General features: G+C 39.2%; 1 protein-coding gene across 1 annotated transcript in view; it reads right to left on the bottom strand.

Annotated features, from left to right (window-relative positions):
- The window catches only part of PCSK5 (proprotein convertase subtilisin/kexin type 5), a 608,686-nt gene that overhangs the window by 375,835 nt on the left and 211,332 nt on the right, over window positions 1–21,519 (bottom strand). Inside the window, 1 exon segment of the mRNA XM_027875021.1 lies at window positions 10,407–10,495. Within this exon segment, the coding sequence (XP_027730822.1) occupies window positions 10,407–10,495 (89 nt within the window).

Here is a 21,519-nt window from a genome sequence, read left to right as displayed (position 1 = left end):
GCTAGCTGCTACAGTGGATATAGTGATGGCCCTGGAGTCAGGAAAACCTGAGTTCAAATCTGGCCTCAGACACTTATTAGATGTGTGACCCTGGGGAAGTCACTTCACCCTGTTTGTCTCAGTTTCCTCATCCGTAAAATGAGTTGGAAAAGGAAATGGCAAACCGCTCCAGGATCTTTGCTAAGAAACCCCAGATGGGGTCACAAAGAGTCAGACATGACTAAAAATGACTAAAGAACAAGCTCTGTGCCAGGTACTGTGCTCAGCACCCCAGGGGATTCAAAACTAAAATAGTCTCCACCCTTAAGGATCTTACATTCTAACAGGAGTGTATTTGCTTATTTATAGTTCCACATACGGATTTACAAACCTCTCATAATATCGAGTTGGGAGTCTTTGCTGTAAATTTATAATATGACCACTAAACAGTCTAAAATGTCTGTTTTACCAGGCTCAGAAAAATATCTAATCAAACATGGCAGTCTGAGATCTGATGTGATCTTAGACTGTACTAATAGCAACATAGTGCCCAGAGCAAAAGAGTTCTAGCCCTGCTGTTTTCTTCTTTAGTCGGACCATATCTGATCAGACCACATGTATTCACTTCTGGATATCACACATTTAGAAGGTCAATGTCAAGCTATAACGAGTTCAGGAGGATGGGTGAAATCATTCCATACAAAGATTAGCTGAAGGAACTGGGATTCATATTTCTTCTTGTTGACTTTTTAAAATTACGGTATTTTTACATTACCTTCTTTTCTAAATATAATAATAACACTTATATAGCAAAGTATATCATTGTATTTATCCTTATAACAACCAAGGAGATAGATGCAATCATTTTTCCCATTTGCAAAATGGGGAAATTGAGGCAGGCAGACATTAAGTGACTTGCCCAGGATCACAGAGCTAGTAAGGGTCTAAGACTGGATGTAAACTCAGTTCTTCCTGACTGTAGGACCAGTGCTCTACCCACTGTGTCACCTAGCTGCCTCTATCTTTACTCATACCTAGCCAGTCATCTTTTGTAACAAAGAATTTTTTTTAAAAGAAGGAAAGAAAAAACAACCAAGCAAATAAACCAAAGTTGATGGCATAATCTAATGTTCCAAACCCAGAGTAGAAATGAGCATGCTTAGCTTAGAGAAGTTGGGGAGGAAGGGAGATAGTACAGTGGTCTTCAAAAATCTAGGGCAAAGAGATATCATGTGAAAGAGGGAGAGACTTGTGTAATTAAGCTCAATAGGACAGAATTATAATGGGTCAAGGTTCCTGAGGATCTTCCTTATATTAAATCTTCAAACAGACTTCATCAAAACAAGAATGGGCTGTCTCAGAGGCAGTAATTTTTCCATTATTGCAAGTCTTCAAGAGAAGCTGCATGGTCACTTGTCAGAGATATTATAAAAGGAAGTATACCTCCTTAACTATGGATTAGAATGGAGGGCATTTAAAGTTGTTTCTAATTCTGAGATCCTATGATCCTCTATAATCTCAGAGTTATTGGGCTAAGACAATGGTGTGTTGGCAAATGTTTACCACCAGCTCTCCTTCAAAAAATGTATACAAGACATACCTTTAAGTTTCATTTACATTATTAACATTTTCTCAGGTAAATCAACAAAACAATAAATCATTAATTAATTAATTAATTATTGATTAAAAATAATAATGTTTTCTTTAAAAGAAATAGTGTAGTGTTTGCTGGTATAAATGCTCATACTGAAAACAACAACTGGCTGCTGGTTTGATCTCTAGCACGCCCCTAGTAAGGGATAGGAAAAAGAAGTATGTGAGTAAATATAGATTAATGTGGCTAATACTATACTGAGGCCAAGATGAAAGAATGTTAAGTTCAGAAGGCAAACATGCCTGTTTAGGCCAGAAAGCTAAGCATGCTATATTGAGACTCAGGTTGGCTTGCACCACAGTGAGGAAAAAGGAAGATGTGTTTCTCAATAGAGAGTGTCACTTAGATATTTGGTCAAAGGAAGAACCCACAAGGTGGTAGGGAAAGACCACTCCAGAGATCAAATTCAAGGAACCTAGACCCCCAAAGGAGGGAACAGGCCAAGTGAGACATCTGAGTGTCAAGTCAACAGCAAGGAAGGATTAAGATCATCAGTTGAACTGAGAATGAAACGAGTAATATGGAGGTACACCTGTCCTGTGTCATCTTCTTGGCAACAGAGAATGGGACTCATCCTGGACTTGGAGAGGCCCACACAAATTGCAGTAAATTACAGCTAATATGAGGCCTCTGGGAGGGAGGGAGGAAAGACTCTTAGAGACAGTCAAGAAAGTAGCGATATCTGTATCACAAGAAGGGCAAAGAAGAAAGAAAGTATTAACAAAAAACATATACAAAGGTTTGCATTCTTGGTGGTACAGGACTCAAGTAAAGCTGTTGGGATAAGCCCAGCATTTCTCTGATGCAGCTTCATTTTTCTCACCCACAAAATGGGGAGTCTTTAACTAAAAGAAGACAAAGCTGGCCTAGGAGCTCATTGGCCTAAATAATTGGCCTTGGAATCTCTGACTTAGCTTTGTCTTTTTTTTTTTTTAAAGTAAAACCTGGACAGTAAGTCTGTTTCCTCCACAACTCATGGAAAGGATATGTTGGTTCAATATACTTTTCAGATAAGATCCAGGCTCCTCTATAAGTGGATAGAGGTGAGGGTCAAGATGCTAACACCTAAAGTATCTACTGAATAGTTGAGTTTAGTTTCTATGTTACTTAATCCATATATGGGCCTTAAGTCTTAGTTTTTATTGCTTGTAGGATGGAGGGATGATATAGCATATATACACACATATATACACTATATATTTATACATATACATAAATATATGTGTATATACACATATAGATATAGGCAGGCATTTTATGAATTCCCACAGTTTAATTTTGGAAAACAGAATGACTCTTGATCTTACACAATAAAAAAATGAAAAAATTAAGCCCCCAAAAGATGGAAGGCATTTGAACAGCGTGATACCACCATGGCCCAGTGGCAAGAATTATGGCTTTGGAGACTTTAATATAAATCTTAACTTTATGACTTATTTCTTATGTGACCCTAGGCAGGTCTTAACTTCTTTGGGTATTAATTTACCCACATGAAAAATTAGGGAATAAGAGTATATGACATCTGAAGTCCCTTCCAGCCCAAACTAAGACTTACACCATAAAATCTAGACATGTATATACTGGTGCCGCTAACCTTATACAAATAAATATATGTATTCACATCTAGTGTCAGTGTATTTTACTCACCTAATTTAGAATGTCCTTGTTTTCATAAACATGAGTGAGTCATAGTCATAAATTTATTCTAGTTGAGATTTTTAAGGAAGAGTACAGTAATTGGGTCAGCCATTCATCTTCCAATAGAAACAATGGTAAAGGATGGGGAGGAATCTTCAAAAGTAGTTGAATAGACAATGTCAGGGAACTTTTTTTTCCTTTTTTTTTTTTTTGGTGAGGCAATTGGGGTTAAGTGACTTGCCCAAGGTCACACAGCTAGTAAGTGTCAAGTGTCTGAGGCGAGATTTGAACTCAGATCCTCCTGACTCCAGGGCTGGTGCTCTATCCACTGTGCGGGAACTTTTGATTAGATGACTTATGAAACATAGCTTCTATTCCTCCCCTGCTGCTATCCACAGTAAAGGAGGAAAGCCTTTGTCTTCTTTTCTCACTTCCTCTGCCAGTATTTCCTTTCATTTTTCAAAGGAGATAACCATACTATGAACATAACCCACTCATACCTCTGCCTACCCAGAAGACAAGATTGTTTTTATACAATTAGTTACCAGTTAACAGTAAGCTGAAACTTTCAGAGAGTGATGATATTCTCAAGGTTTGGCTACATTTACAGCAATGACCAATAATCTATCAGTTGTATGTAGTAAAAATTTTCCACTTCAATGAATTTTTGTAGGAACGAATGATGGTACTAAGGAGGAACAAATAAAGCACATCTATGTATTGTGAAATAGTAGATCAGAAACAGAGGGGCATAGGCGGCGTTTTCAAAAATGCTACCAATTATCGGCATGTGATTCAAAAGACAAAGAAGAATATATGAAGCGAATAGTTGGTTAAGAAAATGATGTTAGGTGATTGCACGTGTATAATCTCTATCAAACTGCTTGCCTTTTCAAGGTGGGGGGAGGGGAAGAAGGAAGAGAGAATATGAAACTCAAAATTTTAAAAAATGAACGTTAAAATTTTTTGTTTACATGTAATTAAGAAAAAATAAAATAAAAATGAAATGTTAAAAAAGTTAAGGAATGGGACAAGGGATGGCATGACCCTAAGTATCAATAAGAATACATTTGTGCTTCTGATCTAGAAGGTCTTTAAAATGAAAATGGAGAAGAGCTAAGAAATTTGCCCATTTCTCTATTATGTGAGGCAACATGTCATGTTGGATAGATAGCTGGCTGTAAGAGCCAGGAAGACCTGGGTTCAAAGCCTACCTCTGACACATACTGACTTTATGACTCAGGGCAAGTCAAAACCTCTCAGAGTTTTAGGCAACTGTCTAAGCCTATAAGTAGCAGAACAGGAGTCAATCTGCATAGGTGGAAGGAGTTTCCTCCTCCAGCAGTTCTCCATATCACTAAAATAACAGGTCAAGACCCTCTTCCTTATTCTATTATAGTAGATACAACAGATATGAAATGAGTAGAAGAATACCAATTTTTACTGGCCCAGAATGTCATATGAGATAATAACCTGGAAAAGTGATAATAACAATTGTTCATGGCTATAGATGTTTCTACCCATGTAGAGAGGGGCAGCTAGGTGGCGCCATAGTGCACAGAGCACCGGACCTGGAGTCAGGAAGACTCATCTTCCTAAGTTCAAAACTGGCCTCAGACACTTACTGGCTGTGTGCCTCTGGGCAAGTTACCTGTTTGCCTCAGTTTCCTCATCTGTAAAATGAGCTGGAGAAAGAAATGGCAAACCACTCCAGTATCTTTGCCAAGAAAATCCCAGATGGGGTCACAACCGAACAACAACAACACATGTAGAAAGTCTAGGTAATGAAGTGAACTGGAGAGTCTAACACAAGGGAAATAAATTCAACCTCACAGGTGCCACCAAAACTTTCTGGGATTTAACATGATTGGAAGTTGGCAAGGGAAGTGCATGCCTTAGTCAAAAGAAATAGATTAGATAAAGGTTTGGTAGATTAGAATTCATTATATATCACTAAGATTATAGGATCACAGGTTCATTGTTTTGGAAGGAACTTCTGAGGGTCATCTATTCCAATCCTCTCCTTACAGATGTGGAAACTGAGGCGGGGAGAGCAGGGAGGCAGGTGGTTAACTTGCCCAAGGTGGCTTAAGTACAAATGTCAGAAACCTTAGGGAAAAAAATATGACTGATTATACAGTACCCAAAAGATAAGGAAGAAAAAGCCCAACAGTATAGGAAGAATGAACTTCAAAGTATTCCAAGAAATATCTGTAGGATTCTATTACAGCAACATGATATAGAGAGAAGAGCGCTAATACGTCCTTTGGTTACGATGTTGCCATATGAGCCCAGTCGCCTAAAGTGTCCTGGATACTTATGAATTAGGATTAAACTCCTTGGGTCCCTTCCTGTTCCCAGATTCCACGATCTCGAAGAAGTGTGGAATGATGGATAGAGCTTTGAGCTCGTCATCAGGAAGACGTAGGTTTAGATCCTGCTTCAGAAATGTATGAGTTATGTAACCATGGTCAAGTCCCTTAACCTCTGTGCCTCAGTTTCCTTCTCTACCTAATGCAATGTTTGAACTTTATGGCCTCTAAGATCCTTTGGAGCTCTGAATCTAGGATCTTATTCTTCAGAGCCCTCTATCTGCCATTATTCTTATTAACTAAATAATTAATTATTATAATTATAATTTATCAACATATACTATTTCCACATATTTCCAATACTAGCTAATGTTTACGTAATACTTTAAAGTTTACAAAGCGTTCTACATGTTCTCTCATTTGGTCCTCACGACAGCCTTGTGAGGTATAGGTGCTTTTATCCTCCCCATTTTATAGACGAGGAGACTGAAACTGAGCATGTAGATAGTAAGGCTCTTAAGTAAGATCTGAACTCAGATCTTCCTGACTCTGAGTTCTCTATCCACCCTGTCACCTTGTTATAGGAGGGTAGGGACTGTCAAAGAGGCTGTGAAAAGGACTTATAAAGAAAATCTTGTACTTGCTCATACAGGAAGGGAGACTCTTTCCCCGCTTCCAGACATGCATCCTGTAGATGAACAATCCTAATACATCACTCTGTAGAGATGCCAGACCACAAAGCCCTGAATGAGATTGATCAGCCAAGGGAAGAATCAACACAACATAAGAAGGCCCAGGTTTATGAAGTACAAGCTTCTCCTGGAATAGCAGCTGTGGACAGATTGCTTTCACTGAACTGAGAGTGGCCTCTTCAGTGGAACGAGAGAGGTAGATATGTGTGTATGTGTGGGAGCTGCGGGGAGCTCAGGGAAGGGGTCGATGTGCGTGTGGGGTGTGAACCTGATCTTTGGCTAATATTTATTTATCTCCTTTGTGTCAAGCCTTTCCCTCTGACTATTTGCCTACTGACACCCCAAAATGAATTAGAATCATGGGACTTGGTGTAACTTATATAACATAATTTTTCTTATCACACACATGCACACACACATACATTCCTACCCCCAGGGTGCTCTTGTGTGTTACAGTGCCTTAGGCTAGGCCATAGGGAACTAGTTATGTGATTTTTTTATATTATTTCCCCCATGTCTCTCTTCATATCTTATTGAGTCATTGCTGATGCCGTTTGATTTGAATTCCTCACTTTTCAGCTCACAGACTCTCAAAAAAATTAATACTCACCACTAAAAAACAAAACTTATCTCATGCTAATTTATATTGATTTGGTTGAGTGCTTCTAATAAGCTTTATATATGTTGGACCAAATCTAGTGCACATTTTCCTCCAAATCTGACTTGTAGAAAACCTATGTGAAGTCTAAATCAGGCTTTTATTAGCATTAATGAAACATGTCCAGGCATTTGAGTCATCTCTGACTCACTGTGACCCCATTTGGGGTTTTCTTGGCAAAGATACCACAACTTCCTTCTCCAGCTCATTTGACAGATAAGAAAACTGAGGCAAACAACATTAAGTGACTTACCCAGGGTCACACAGCTGATAAGTATCTGAGTCTAGATTTGATCTCATGAAGATGACTCTTCCTGACTCTAAGCCTGGCATTCTATCCACCGCACCATCTGGCTGCCCTAACACAGTGTAGGCTGATGCGGTACAAAGAGCATTAGATTTGGAGCCAGAGGACCCAGGTTCAAATCCAGGCTCTTTCACTTACCATCTCTGTAACCTTGAGGCGAGTTACTTAATCTCCTTGGCACTCAGTTTCCCTATTTGGAAAGTGAGGAGGTTGTATCAGACGTCCTTTAAGGTTTGCTCTAGCTCTATGGACCTTTGAACCTTCAAGTTTTAATGATCTCCAAGGGAAGCAACAGCTTCCCTGATGACCTGGCTGCTCTGTGGAAGTCGCACCACTGAGCAAGGCACATTTTCTGATTTGTACCCATTTTACTGAATGATCCATCGGCTTTCCCTTTTCCCTCAAAGCCCCAGCCTGGATACTGAGAAGAGACCCCAGGAGGCTCCTTTCCTAAAGAGTTTGCACTTTGTCCAGAGATTGGAGTTTTAACTTCATGCTTATCATCTCTATGCACATAATTCCCACGTCGATACATGCAGCCCTCATCTCTCTCCTGAGCTCCCGTCCTACGTAGGCATTTCCAACTCAACACGTCCAAAACAGAGCTCATTATCTTTTCCTTAAAGCCTTTCCTCTTCCCAACTTCCTTATTATTGTTGAGAACACTACCACCCTCCCATTCACTCAGGATCACTATTTTGTGTCATCTTTGACTGCTCAGCTTCACTCATCACACAAGTTCAATCCAATGTCACATTTCATAGTTTCTTCCTTGACAACAGCTCTTAGCAGTCACCTTCTCTCTGCTCTTAAAGACAGCCTGATTCAGGCTCCCATCACCCCACACTTGGACTAGTACAACAGCCTTCAAATTGGTTTTCCTCGTCTCAAGTCTCTCCCCACTCCAATTCATCCTCTACTTAGCTGCCAAAGTGATTTCCTAAAGCTCAGGTCTGACCATGTTACACCATTATTCAATGAACTCTAATGGTTTCCTCTTACCTCTCTTTAAAGATCCTCTCTTTAGCAATTGCTCTTCACAACCTGGCCCATTCCTATCTTTCTAGTCTTTTAGCACATTATTCCCCTCCATACGCTCTACAATCCGAATACATTGACCTAATCGCTGTTCTTCATACATGACACTCATTTTTTCATCTCCATACCTTTGAGTTGGCTGTGTACCCCAGGCTAAAATGTTCCCTCTCTTTACTTTCACCTCTTTTTTTCTTGGCTTCCTTTAAAACTCAGCTCAAGTCCTAGACTCTACAGGAGGCCTTTCCCAATCCTACCAGCTGCTAATGCCTTCTCCTCTGACATCACTTACCATCTGCTCTGTATTTATGTTGTATGTACTAGTCACTCATGTGTCTCCCCACTTAGAATGTGATTTCCCTGGTTTTTGCCTTTTTTTTTTTTAGTATCCCTAGAGCTTAGTACAATGCCTAGTAAATGTTTGTTGACTGTTGTAGATAGATGATCCTAGGGTTGCAATTTTAACAGCTACAGAGATAGAAGTCCATGGAGTTCGATGACATGGGATGGAAAAATGGGCAGGGGTAATTCCATGGAGATTCTAAGTTTGGGATTTCATAGCTTTAAAACTGAGGAAGGAGCCCTTCTAGGAATTAAGTAATAATGTGGAGGAAGAAGGGGAAATGAGAAAGGAAGGGCAAGAAAGAATAGCTCTACTAGGCTCCTCTTCAGTTAAGAAGAAAATAAATTTCCAAGTTTTTTTGCCATTCTTAATGATTCCTCTCTTCTTACTTCCCTTTTATTTATTAGGAGGTCAGAACGTTTTGATGTCAATGTGTCATAGCAGAAAGTGGGTTGCAGTAAACAAAGCTAGATTCAAATTCCTCTGACCATAGAATTATCAGTTAATATCTCAGAGTCTCTGTTTACTTATCTGTAAAATGAAGATCATATTTTACTGCCTGTCTCACAGGGTTGTTTGAGAAAGTACTTCTCAAAACCTTAGAATGTTATGTAAACCTGAGCTGTTGTTATATTATTGCATGCTAAAAAACCATTTTTTCGATTTCTAGTAGAAGAATAGGTTTCTCTCTAATAAGTCATCATTTATGAACATTGTAATTTTGTATATTTCTTTTTCCCCTTTTCTTCAGGACATCTATATACAGAGAATTCAGCATGGCATAAAGGAGAGCTAGATTTAGAATAGAAAAGTCATAGGCTCAAATCCTGCCTTTAATATTTAATAGCTAATGACTATGGGCAAGTCATTTAACCTTTCTGAGTCTCAGGCAACTCTCTAAGTCTTTAAATTATAGTCAAGTAGGCTGATCTGCCTGGTTAAAAGAAGGTACCTTAACTACAAAATCACTGGTCCTTGACATATTGACACAAAGACACACACCAATACAGAGAGACATGCACACAAATTATTCTTCTCAAATAGATGTCATTTAAGAGATTTATGGACCAATGTGGTGGCATTTTTGTTGTTTGTTGTTGATCAGTCATTTTAGTTGTGTCTGACTCCTGGTGACCCCATTTGGAGTTTTCTTGGCAAAGATACTGGAGTGGTTCACCATTTCCTTCTCCAGCTCAATTTACAGATGAGGAAACTGAGGCAAACAGGGTTAAGTGACTTGCCCGGGTTTAAAATATTTACCCAAACCCATAATATTAGGCATCTGGAATAATTCATAAACATCTTACAGTATTAGTTTGTTGTGACCCTAATGTTGAAAATAAATGGACATCTCTGTAAAGTTGGAGCAGAAGGGCCAATTAAATACTCCTCCTGTCTGATAGATTTTTCCAAACCAAATCTTTCCACCGAGAGGCAACTGCCTGGTGTGCTTAATATTGATACTTCCCACCCAAGCACCAGATGTAAAGTTTCAGCACAGCAAGGTCAAGGTTACTACCTCCACAGAGGGCGCTGACAATCCCTATGCCAATTACAGAGACAAGTTTCTGAGTGACCACCCCTGAAGGCTATAATTGCTTTTAACCACACACATATCAGGGCCATTTTATCCTTGGCAACAGTTGAAGACTGTTATGCAAACACATTTCTACCTCTGTTCAAAAAGCTTGTTGAATGCCTCTCAGTAAAAAAAAAAAAAGAAAAAAAAGAAAAAAGAGAAAGAAAAAAAGGTACTTTTCTCTGCTGATCCGAGTCTGCTTCACATACCTCCAATCTTGGCGTTGAATGCAATTCCTACTGTGCAGTGTGAGTTGTTTGCTGCAGCTGCCACTTCCCCAGCACAACGGGTCCCATGTCTGCAGGCAGAACACACACATTTTTCTAAAGTAAGTAACACCATCCAAATAGACCTAAGGCATTGACTGGTAGGTACCACTTCAGCTTAACAATTTAGATTCTGGGTACTTCTGGATGTCCCAGACCCAAGGAGTACTTATGGTTTCTACCACACAATTTTAGCACCAAATTATATTGTCTCGTCTCGTTCAGTTTCTTATTCATTATTCTTCTGTCCCTGGATAAACTGGGTAGGCACTTAATAAATGTTTATTGACTGGCTGACTGGAGAGCTCTTTAGGTCATCTCCTTGACAGCAGGAATCACTGGATTTATTCCTTTTTTGTGTCATCCTGTAACTTTCACAGTGCTGAGCATGTAATAAACAATCAAGGAACATTGATTGTTTAATTGATCGGTGTTGAGATCAAATGAGTATTTCTCCATATTTTAGATTGTCTGCTTTAACAAAATTCTTTGTACCTTATTAATAACACTTCAAAATACTACTCCATCTTCCTGTCTCTCACCCATCAACTACTTCACAACCTTCTGTTTTGTTAACCTTCCTTGAACACAAAATCTAATATTATTTCCCTGCAAAAAAAAACCTTTGATTCAATTAAAAAAACCATTTATTAAGTGCCTATTATGTGAAAGGAAGCAGGGACACAAAGTTAAATAGCAGGACACATGACTTCAAACAGTTTACATTCTATTTGGGGGCAGGAAACTATGAGGTCAAAGGAGAAATCTACAAGGTGTGCTCTAGGAAAATCTGAGGAGACTTGAGCAAATCCAGGAAATTTCTATGGTGGAACCAGCACCTGTGCTAAGCCCTAAAGGAAGAGAAATGTTCCAAATGACAGAGACGAGAAGTGTATTGTAGGCATTGAGAGCAGCCTATGCAAACGTGAAGTGGCCAGAGATGACAGGCATCTGAAGTTAGGGAACCAGCCAGTAGCACTGCAGGGCTAGAATTCGGAGTGCATTAAGAAAAGTAATGTGAAATAAGCCTGGAAGAGTAAATTGGAACCAGAGTGTAGCGGGTCTTAAATGCCAGAATAATGAGACTATATTTATCTCATCCATAATGGGGAAGCCATTTTAAGGCTTTTGAATAAGGAGGGAATATTTAAACCTATATCTTATTAACAATTTTAGACTTTCCATTGCCTGGTGGATGATATATATACTGCTCCATCTGACAGTCAAGGTATTATCCAATCTTGTACCAACATAATTTCCCAGACTTATCTCCCACTAAACCTTAATAATTTCTCTATACTCCAGCCAAATTGAACTGACTATATTCCCTAAACATACCCCTTACATAGTTCCCTTTGGCTGAAATGCACTCAATCCACCATTGCTTTTTTGAGTTGTCAAAACCATACCTATCCTCCAAGGTTACCTCAGATTTTACTATCTCCATATACTTTCTTGATTCTCTATGGCCAGAAATAATTTCTCCCTTGTCCATTATGTTCTATACTTCATTTATAACCCTTAGTACATTTTATCATAATTTTTAAAATAAATATATGCATATTTTTATAAAACATTTTTATAAAAATTTCATATAGACTGATCTTTTCTTTAGAGTAAAATCTCTCAAAGGGAAGGGTATATATGTATCTTATCCATTCTTGTTTTTCTGAGATTACCTGGGACACCCCTGCCAAATGGGTTTTTCCAACCATCGACTGCTTTTGCTCCTATTCATGTGCTACTGAATAAAGCTCAAGAAAATCACAAAATCTTGGGGCTTGGGTCCACTACAAATTTATGTTACATATTCTCAATTGGTCCCTCACTAAGACAAGGCAATCCTTTTTACTCATGCCTAATTAACTCACTATCTCACTCACCATAGCAGCTCTGACAAACATTTTCATCCCTTCTTAATCCTCCCATGGTTCCCTTTTCTCCCACCTTCTCAGCTCAGAACCTTGCTTCATATTTTAATGAAAAAAATATAGGTAATTCACTGAAAGCTCTCTTCTTTCCCTTCCTTCTCATTTCACATCATCCAGATATCTTCAGCCACTGTTTCCTCCTTCACCTCCGTCTCAAATGAAGATGTGGCCTTACTCCTTACCAAGACTAAGTACTCTACCTGCATAAGCAATCCCATTCCATATCATCTCCTCCCGCACATTGCCTCTTCCATCATCCCTACTCTCTCATTTATCTTCAATCTCTCCCTATCTACCGGTTGCTTCCCTACAGCCTACAAACATATCCATGTCTCCTCTATGCTCAAAAAACCTTCAGTTAATTCATTCATTCCCACCAGCTATCATTTCATATCTCTCCTCCCTTTTGTGGCTAAACTCTTTGAGAAGGCTATCTATTATACATGTATCCACTCTCTCTCCTCTCATTCTCTTCTGAACTCTGGGCATCTAGATTCCAACCAACCTTATTAATTAAACAAAACTCTTCTTTCCAACATTACCAATGACCTCTTAAATGAATGACCTTTTTTCTTTTTTTCCATTATTAATTCTTCTTAACCTCTCTGCAGCTTCTGAAGCTTTCAATCACCCTCTTCTCCTTGATATTCTCTTCTCTCTAGATTTCCCTTACACTAGTCTATTCTTGTTCTTCTCTTACTGTCTGACCACTCCTCCTCCTTTGCTGGATCTCCCTTCATCCAAGTCATGCCCAATGATCATGGTTGTTGTCCTCCAAGACTCTGTCCTGGGCCTACTTCTCTTCTTTCTCTTATGCTTTTTCCTTTGGTGATCTCATCAGCTCCCATGGATTCAATTATTATTGTTATGCTAATGATTCTTAAATCTACTGATCCTGCCCCAACCTGTCTCTTAACCTCCAGACTCTCATCTCCAACTGCCTATAAGAAGTCTCCAACTATATTTTCCATAGACAACTTAAATTCTCTATGTACAAAACTTTCCTCCCAAACTTTCCCCCATTTCAAACTTCCCTGTTACTGTTGAGGGTGCCACTATTCTCCCAGTTGCTGAGGCTCACAACTTAGGTGTCATCCTCAATTGCTCAATCTCCTGTTACTTCTTTCACAACATATTCTCTTCTCTGCTTTGACAGAGCCACCGCCTTGGTCCAGGCCTCATTACTTCATGCCTAGACGATCACAACAGCCTTCTGGTTGGTGTCCCTGCCTCAAGACTCTGCCACCTCCAGTTCATCTTCCACTCTACCATAAAATTAATCTACCTAAAGCCTAGGTCTGCCCACATCATGCTTCTATTCAATAAATTCCAGTGGCTCACTATCATCTCCGAGATTAAATATACAATCCTCTATTTGGCATTCAAAGCCTTCACAACCTGGCCCCCTTCTACTTTTCCTATCCTCTTATACCTTACCCACCCCCATATAGTCTTCTATTCAGCAATACAGGCCTCCTTAATGTTCCCTACACAAGACGTTTCCTATTCCCTGACTTTGGGCATTCTCTCTTGCTGTCTTCCATGCCTGGAATTCTCTCCATCCTCATCTTTGCCTCCTAGATTCCCTGACTTGCTTCAAGTCCCAGATAACTTTCTTTCTTTTCTGTTTTGGTTTTTGTTTGTTTGTTTGTTTTTATGTGAGGCAATTGGGGTTAAGTGACTTGCCCAGAGTCACATAGCTAATGAGTGTTATGTGTCTGAGGCCAGATTTGAACTCAGGTCCTCCTGACTCCAGGGCTGGTGCTCTTTCCACTTCACCACCTAGCTGCCCCCCAGCTAACTTTCTATAGGAAGCCTTTCCTAATCCCCTTTCCCTCTGTTGATCATCTCCAATTTATCCTGTATATAGCTTATTCATACATGGTCATTCGCATGTTGTCTTTCCCATTAGATAGTGAGCTTCTTGAGAGCAGAGACTGTCTTTTGTCTTTCTCTGCATCCCCAATGTAGCACAGTCTCTGATACACAGCAGGAGTTTAATAAATGCTTATTCACTGACTGCCTTGCACAGGGTAGATACTCAACATATATTTGTTGAAAGAATAATGCAAGAAGAGATGTTTCTAAGCAGGTATTTCAAAAAGTTCTATCTTCAGAAAGGCACCTGGAAGGGGAACTTAAAAGATCAGTTAGCCTGATGTTCTCATTTTACAGATAAAGAAACCGATTCCCAGAGATATTGAGCCAATGTCTTATGATCAGATTTTGAGTTGGAGGGACATTGGAGGTCATCTTATCCAGCCTCTTCATAAGATGAATGTCTAAGTGACATTCTTTAGTGGTTTCCAACCTGTGGGAGATATGCCCCTAGAAGTCTTTTTTTTTTTTTTTTTGGTGAGGCAATTGGGGTTAAGTGACTTGCCCAGGGTCACACAGCTAGTGAGTGTTATGTGTCTGAGGCCGGATTTGAATTTAGATCCTCCTGACTCCAAGGCCGGAGCTCTATCTACTGCGCCACCTAGCTGACCCAACCCCTAGAAGTCTTGTTACAAAATTATTGCAAGGGGAACATATTTGTTGTTATTGCTCAGTAATGTACAACTCTACATGACCCCATTTAGGTTTTTTTTTTTAGCAAAGATACTGGAGTGGTTTGCCATCTCCAGCTCATTTTACAGATGAGGAAACTGAGGCAAACAGATTTATAAGTGACTTGTCCAGGATCATGCAGCTCGTAAGTGTCTGAGTGCAGATTTGAACTCAGGAAGATGAGTCTTCTTGACTGTAGGCCCAGCACTCTATTCACTGCACTATCTAGCTGCCCCGAAGATGTTCATATGCAAATTCATAAGTAAGCAAGCACACCTTCTGTAGACTAAATAAGTAATACACCTCACATATGTATTACTATTATATTGTATATATGTATTACAGTTATCCCTTCCATATCATGGGGGTTAGGGACTCCAGATTTCCATGATCTAGAAAATCAGCATAAAATTTTTTGGCCCTCCTTTCATACCACAGAAGAAGTTTGAATTTTTTCTTTTCCTTTCACAGGGTTGTTTAACTGTAAACCTTATTATAAAATCTGGATTGACATTATACAATACTACAGATATATTTTATTTATTTCTGAGTTTCTAAACGTTTTCTGTCATCTGTTGGCCTTTGCGTGTTGTCCGTGGCTTCCGCAAAACTCTCCCAAAATTCCTATTCCATTTCTTATGCCAACCCATGACATATCAAAACCAAAATAGGAAAAGTCACAATGTGGAAGGGATAACTATACTAGTTTTCACATGTGTACAAGATGCTACTGTGATTTATACAATAGTCATTTAATGCTTAACTTATAGTAGCTTCTTGTCTTTATCTATTTTCTCAGTCAATAGATCTAAATAGCACAAGCACTATGGGGAAGAAGGATTCCCCAGAATTGTCATTCATGTTTATAAAAAAAGAGGTCTTCCTATTTAAAAAGTTTGGGAACGGTGAGTTTAATGAAATAGCCAAGGTCATACATCTAACCAGTGGCACAGCTGATACTTATCGCCTGGTCTGTTTATTACAACATGATTCCTCAATACATGCTGTTCTCTGGCATGGGATTATGCTGATGAGGGTACCATTTTTTGTGAAAAAGGAAAATATCTGATTCCCAGCCTCTGCTGCTGATTCATGCATTTTAAATATCAGTTAAGTAGTATATTACAGTTTGCAGTAATAGCAGGTCCAAAATGCTGGCTCCAAAGTATTTAACCAGCCCACAGTCTTCAGATGACAATGATCATTTCTCTCAGAAAAAAGTACCAGTCATCTTTGTTAAAAAATTTATACTCCAACTTGCACTGATTTGGCCCAGTGTTTTGACTTGGATTTAAAACAGGGTATGGGACAAAAGGATAACAGTGTGGCCCAGTTGAAGTTCAAATGAATGAAAAATTTTCCTTTCGTTTCTAACTCACGGAGAAAATGGGTGATCAACAACAGCTGTTTCAAGGATGTTATTTTAATGGGAATTAACAAACAAAAACGATTTAATTCAGGGTGTTTACCCTTTAGGGAACAGGCTGACCTAGAGCATCAGAACCATTTGAGACTTGGCATATGGAAAGCCTGGCCACAGTTGGGTGGCAGAAGGTGGGGAGGGCAAGGAAAGTAGATTTCTGGTACCTTTCCCCCCAAAAAAACTAAAGATATTACAAACACCTAGCTTTCAGCTAAATGTTGCCAAATAAGATGTGCAGCCAGGAGGAATGGACAGAACTGATATCAGAGGAGCAAAGTCCTAGATTCTAGCCCTGCCTCTTATGTATCCTGGTCGTATGACCCTGGGCAAGTAACTGAACTTCTCAGTGTCTGCCAACACCGAAAGTTTCCAGCTTGCACTGATTGATAAAGGGAGTTTCCTCACTAGCACTTCCTCAATCAACAAAATCAAAAGTATGAAAACAATGACAACAAAAAGAATTTTGATGGTTAGTCTTTCCCTCTCTCTCCCATCTTCCCTCCCTCCCAGAATTCTAAATTTGTTCAATGAATCATACCCTGTTTTAACATACCCTGTTATCTTTTTCCACAAGCCTTTAACAGAGGCTTCTAAGAGATGGCAATAGAAATAACAGACATTTTAGTATGAACTAACATTCCCTAGTTTTAAGGAAACTGGATTGTAGACAGATTCAGATCTTATTAAAATTTTGGCTTAGAATATGGCCACATGATTCTAGTACCTGATAATTATAATATTTATTATAATTAATTTATTACAAATTTATTATTTATACAATTAATCATTACAATTATCCTGAATCTTGCTTTGTATTTATTTCTTTGCAGTTTGTTTGCCTCATTAGATTGGCAGGGACTATCTTTTAACTCTTTTCATATCCCCAGCACTTAGCACAGTGCCTGGCACATAGTAGGCACTTAATAAATGTTTATTGATGGCTGGTAAATTGCTGAAAAAAGGAATAAAACTCATACAATATAAGGTGCAGTGGAAGAGATCACAACTGAGTAGGAGAATCAGGAAAACTTCATGGTATAATCCATCCGGGTAGCTAGGTGGCACAGCTAGTGTTGGGCCTGGAGTCAGTAAAACCTGAGTTCAAATTCAGCCTCAGACACTAGCTGTGTGACCCTGGGCAAGTCATTGAACTCTGCCTCAGTTTCCTCATCTGTAAAATGAGCTGGAGAAGGAAATGGCAAGCTACTCTAGTATCTCTGCAAACAAAATCCCACCACTCAAAAAGGGGAGTCACAAAGGGTCAAACACAACTGAAAATAACTAAACAAGCAAAATGATCCATCACAAGATTTAGAGACAGAGAACCTGGGTTCAATTCACAGATCTGCTACTTACTGAGTTCAAATCCAGCCTCAGACACTAGCTATGGGACTCAGGGCAAATCACTTAACCTCTCTTAGTCTGTTTTCTCATCTGCAAAATGTAGGGATTGGACAAGATGATTTCAAAAGACTGTTTCCAATTTTAAGACCTATGATCCTAGAAGGAGGTAGCATATGTGCTGGACTTGAAGGCATGGATAAATCTTCAGCAGGTGAAGATGAGCAGGCGCAAGAATTCAGGAACAGTGTGTATAAGGGCATAAAGTTTGGAAAGTGCAAGTTATACATGGAGGCTGGAGTGTGCTGCATCATGAAGTACCTGAATGGGAGTAATATGAGATGAGGATTGAGAGGTTGAATGGGGCAAGGTTGGGGAATGCTTAGAATAACAGGCTAAAGAAATTGCATTTTACTTAATAGGCAGTTGGGAGCCAGTGAAGAATTTTAAGCAGAGGAATGACATACGTATGTATTAGGAAGACAGCCTGCCAGTAGTACTGGATGGATAAAAATGGGCAGAGAGTGGATAGAGGCATAGACGACCCATTTGGAAGCTATTCCAACAGCCAGGTAGAAAGCATGTAGGACCTAGACAAGAGTGCTAACAGTGGCAATAGAGAGGGTGGATGGTAAAGGTGATATCAGAGAAGAACAACTGACAAGGCTGATTGAATGTGGGAGATAAGAAAGGGGGAGAGGCTGATTATGACTTCCTAATAAGTACTTGCAGGCAGCTAGGTGGTGAAGTGGATAAAGTACTGGGCCTACAGTCAGCAAGATCTGAATTTAAATCCAGCCTCAGATTTACTTACTAACTGTGTGACCACTTAACCCCTATTTGCTTCAGTTCCTTATTTGTAAAATGAGACACACTAAACTACCAAAAATTTATTTGATAAAGCTAGAAAAAATAACAACAAAATTCATCTGGAAGAACAAAAGGTCAAGAATATCAACAAGGGAATTAATGAAAAAAAATGCGAAGGAAGGTAGCCAGCAATATCAGATCTCAAACTATGTTGTAAAGCAGTAATCATCAAAACTATCTGGTACTGACTAAGAAACAGAGTGGTGGATCGGTGGAACTACATCCAACGGGCAACCAAACTATGCATTCCCTTTGAACCAGCAATACTACTACTAGGTCTGTCTCCCAAAGAGATCATAAAAAAGGCAAAAGGACCTAGATGTGCAAAAATATTTATAGCAGCCCTTGTCCCATTTTTTTAGAGTCCATCTGTTCTTTATCTGGATGTGGATAGCATTTTCTATCATGAATCCTTTGTACTTGTCTTGGATCATTGTGTTGCTGAGAAAAGCTAAGTCATTCCTAGCTGGTAATCACATGATATTGCTGATACCATGGTACAATGCTTTCCTGGTTTTGCTCATTTCACTTTTCATCAATTTGTACAAGTCTTTCCAGGTTTTTCTGAAGTCTATCTGTTCACCACAATGATCCAAGATTCTGAAAAAAAAAAAATGGGACCCACTGGAAAAGAAAATGGGAAACTACTCCAGCATCTTTGCCAAGAAATTCCCATGGACTTGTTCATGGGGTCATGAAGAGTTGGATGTGACTGAACAACTGAACAATGACCGTAAAGACTTGCATCATGGTGGAGTGGATCTCTAGCTTTGGAGCCAGGGAGACCTGGATCCAAATTCTGCCTCTGAAAGATATTATGTGGCCCTAGGCAATTTGCTTCACTTCTCAATATGCGAGGCAACTAAGAACACAAATTGTGAAGATATCCACCAACACTGGTCAGGAGAGACTCCTCATCTAGCAGTTCCCACTATCAACGAAATCACGGAATAAGTCCCTATCCTTTGGCAAATAAGGACGTAGGGGACTAAGAATTTTACAGTGCAATTCTCGGTTGTCCACAACGGTGTCTGAGCTAGTTGTCTACTAGAATAGAAAGAATGTTTAATTTAGAATCAGAAGATTTGATTTCCAGGGTAATTGTGAGTTCAGTCTGACAGTCAACAACCCAGAGGAACAGCCTGGGTGGGTAGTAATCATTCCTAAGGGAGAGAATCAAAGTGACTTTCTAGGGATTCTGAGAAAGGCATGATTTAAAGAACCATTTCCCAATATATTTTGTTAATACTGGTGCCATTCCCACATGAGGTTGGGTCAATAGTTATTGCATATCTATCACCTATGAACTGTTTTTATTTTGGAAGAAGCTTGAACCCAGTTTTGCCTTTTAAATGAAAATCATATTTTTAAAGCCATTTTGCATAGGACGCAGAGAGTTTGGGGAAGAGAAGAATATAGATGTTTACAAATATATTTGCTAAAAGGGCAACTAGGTAGTACAGTAGACAGAGTCCAGGCCTGGAATCAGGAACACTCATCTTCATGAGTTCAAATACAGCCTCAGAAGAGAAAGAAATGGCAAACCACTCCAATATTTTTGCCAAGAAAACCCCAAATGAGGTCATAAAGAGTCAGGCATGACTGAAAAATGGCTGAACAAAATATTTGCTACAGGTCATTTCAAGCAACAATTTCTAATTGCCCATGCTTTGCAGACTCTGAGCCTGAATGCTTGCTGAGGACTTCTGCATCACTTTTTTTTGTTTTAAAACTATGATCCTATTTCGTTTGATGCTCAGTGAATTAGATGGGACTTTATTCTTCTATTACTATTGATGACAACATATTGCACCAAACTTGCGTGATAAATTATTCAGCTTCAGTTAGAAGGAAGAAAAGTGCTGTGAATCTTAAAGATGAGAACTGATAAAGAAGGGAATGCACCCTGAAAACTAGAACGATACTTCATCTCCAATGCAAGAACTTCCTGAAGCTCATTAGGAAGAAAATTACTTATACAGTGAGGCACCTTTAGGAAGCCAATTAAGATAATGCTTTCTGAAGTGATTGCAGTTCTCCATACTCCATGGAGCCTTGGTACCTGTTGTCTACTCATCCTTTTGATCATAGTAGAAATAGTTTTCTCTCTGCATTAGGCAAACCTAGCTTCAATTCAATCCAAATAAGAAGCATTCATTCATCACCTGCTATGTGGCAGGCACTGTGCTAATCACTGGGGGTACAAAGAAAACGTCGAAACTATTCCTGCCCTCAGGGTTATTGCATTCTAGTGGGGGAAACAAATATATACATAAATAAGAATGTGCAAATTATATACAGAATAGATAGAACATAATTTTGGCAAAGATTGGCGTGATGAGAGTGCTGATGAACGAGGAGATTAGGAAAAGAGCTGAAGGAGATGGCTCCAAACTTAGTGTTTAAGGGGAGCTCGGGGCATAGTTACCATTATTTGAGCTTGTGGTTAGAGAAGGCAGTACATGATACATGAAGACTCTCAAGTCTGGTTTTTAAGAACATGGCAGTGTTATTGGCCAGGGGAGGGAGAGAGGGGTGGCGGGTAGAGGGAGGAGGAGGAATCTCAATTAATTTGGTTAGGGGATGGAAGCTGTCATGCCTTTAATTTTGGTTCTCAGGAAAAGATGAGAAATAGTCTACGGAAGCCACAAAAACAATTACCACTAGTCAAATTGCTTTAAGGCTTTAGCAGGACTGTGGTACAGTGGAAAGGAGTTCTAGACCCAGAGTGAAAAGACCTGGTTTTGTTGTGTGACCTCGGGCAAATTGTTCTTTTCCTGGGGTCTCAGTTCTCTAAAATCTCAGAATCCTAAGAGTAAATTCTAAACAAGAAAAGATATTAATAACAATTGAAAATATAATGTGGAACACAAAAGATAATATCTTTAGCTCACAGATGGTAATATCATTAGTTTGTCATATTAATGTGTTGGAAAACATG

Source organism: Vombatus ursinus, unplaced genomic scaffold, assembly GCF_900497805.2.
Source record: "Vombatus ursinus unplaced genomic scaffold, bare-nosed wombat genome assembly UNPS02014807.1, whole genome shotgun sequence".
Taxonomy (NCBI): domain Eukaryota; kingdom Metazoa; phylum Chordata; class Mammalia; order Diprotodontia; family Vombatidae; genus Vombatus; species Vombatus ursinus.
Note: the sequence above shows the minus strand (reverse complement) of the source record. Positions and strands in the feature narration are given on the sequence as shown.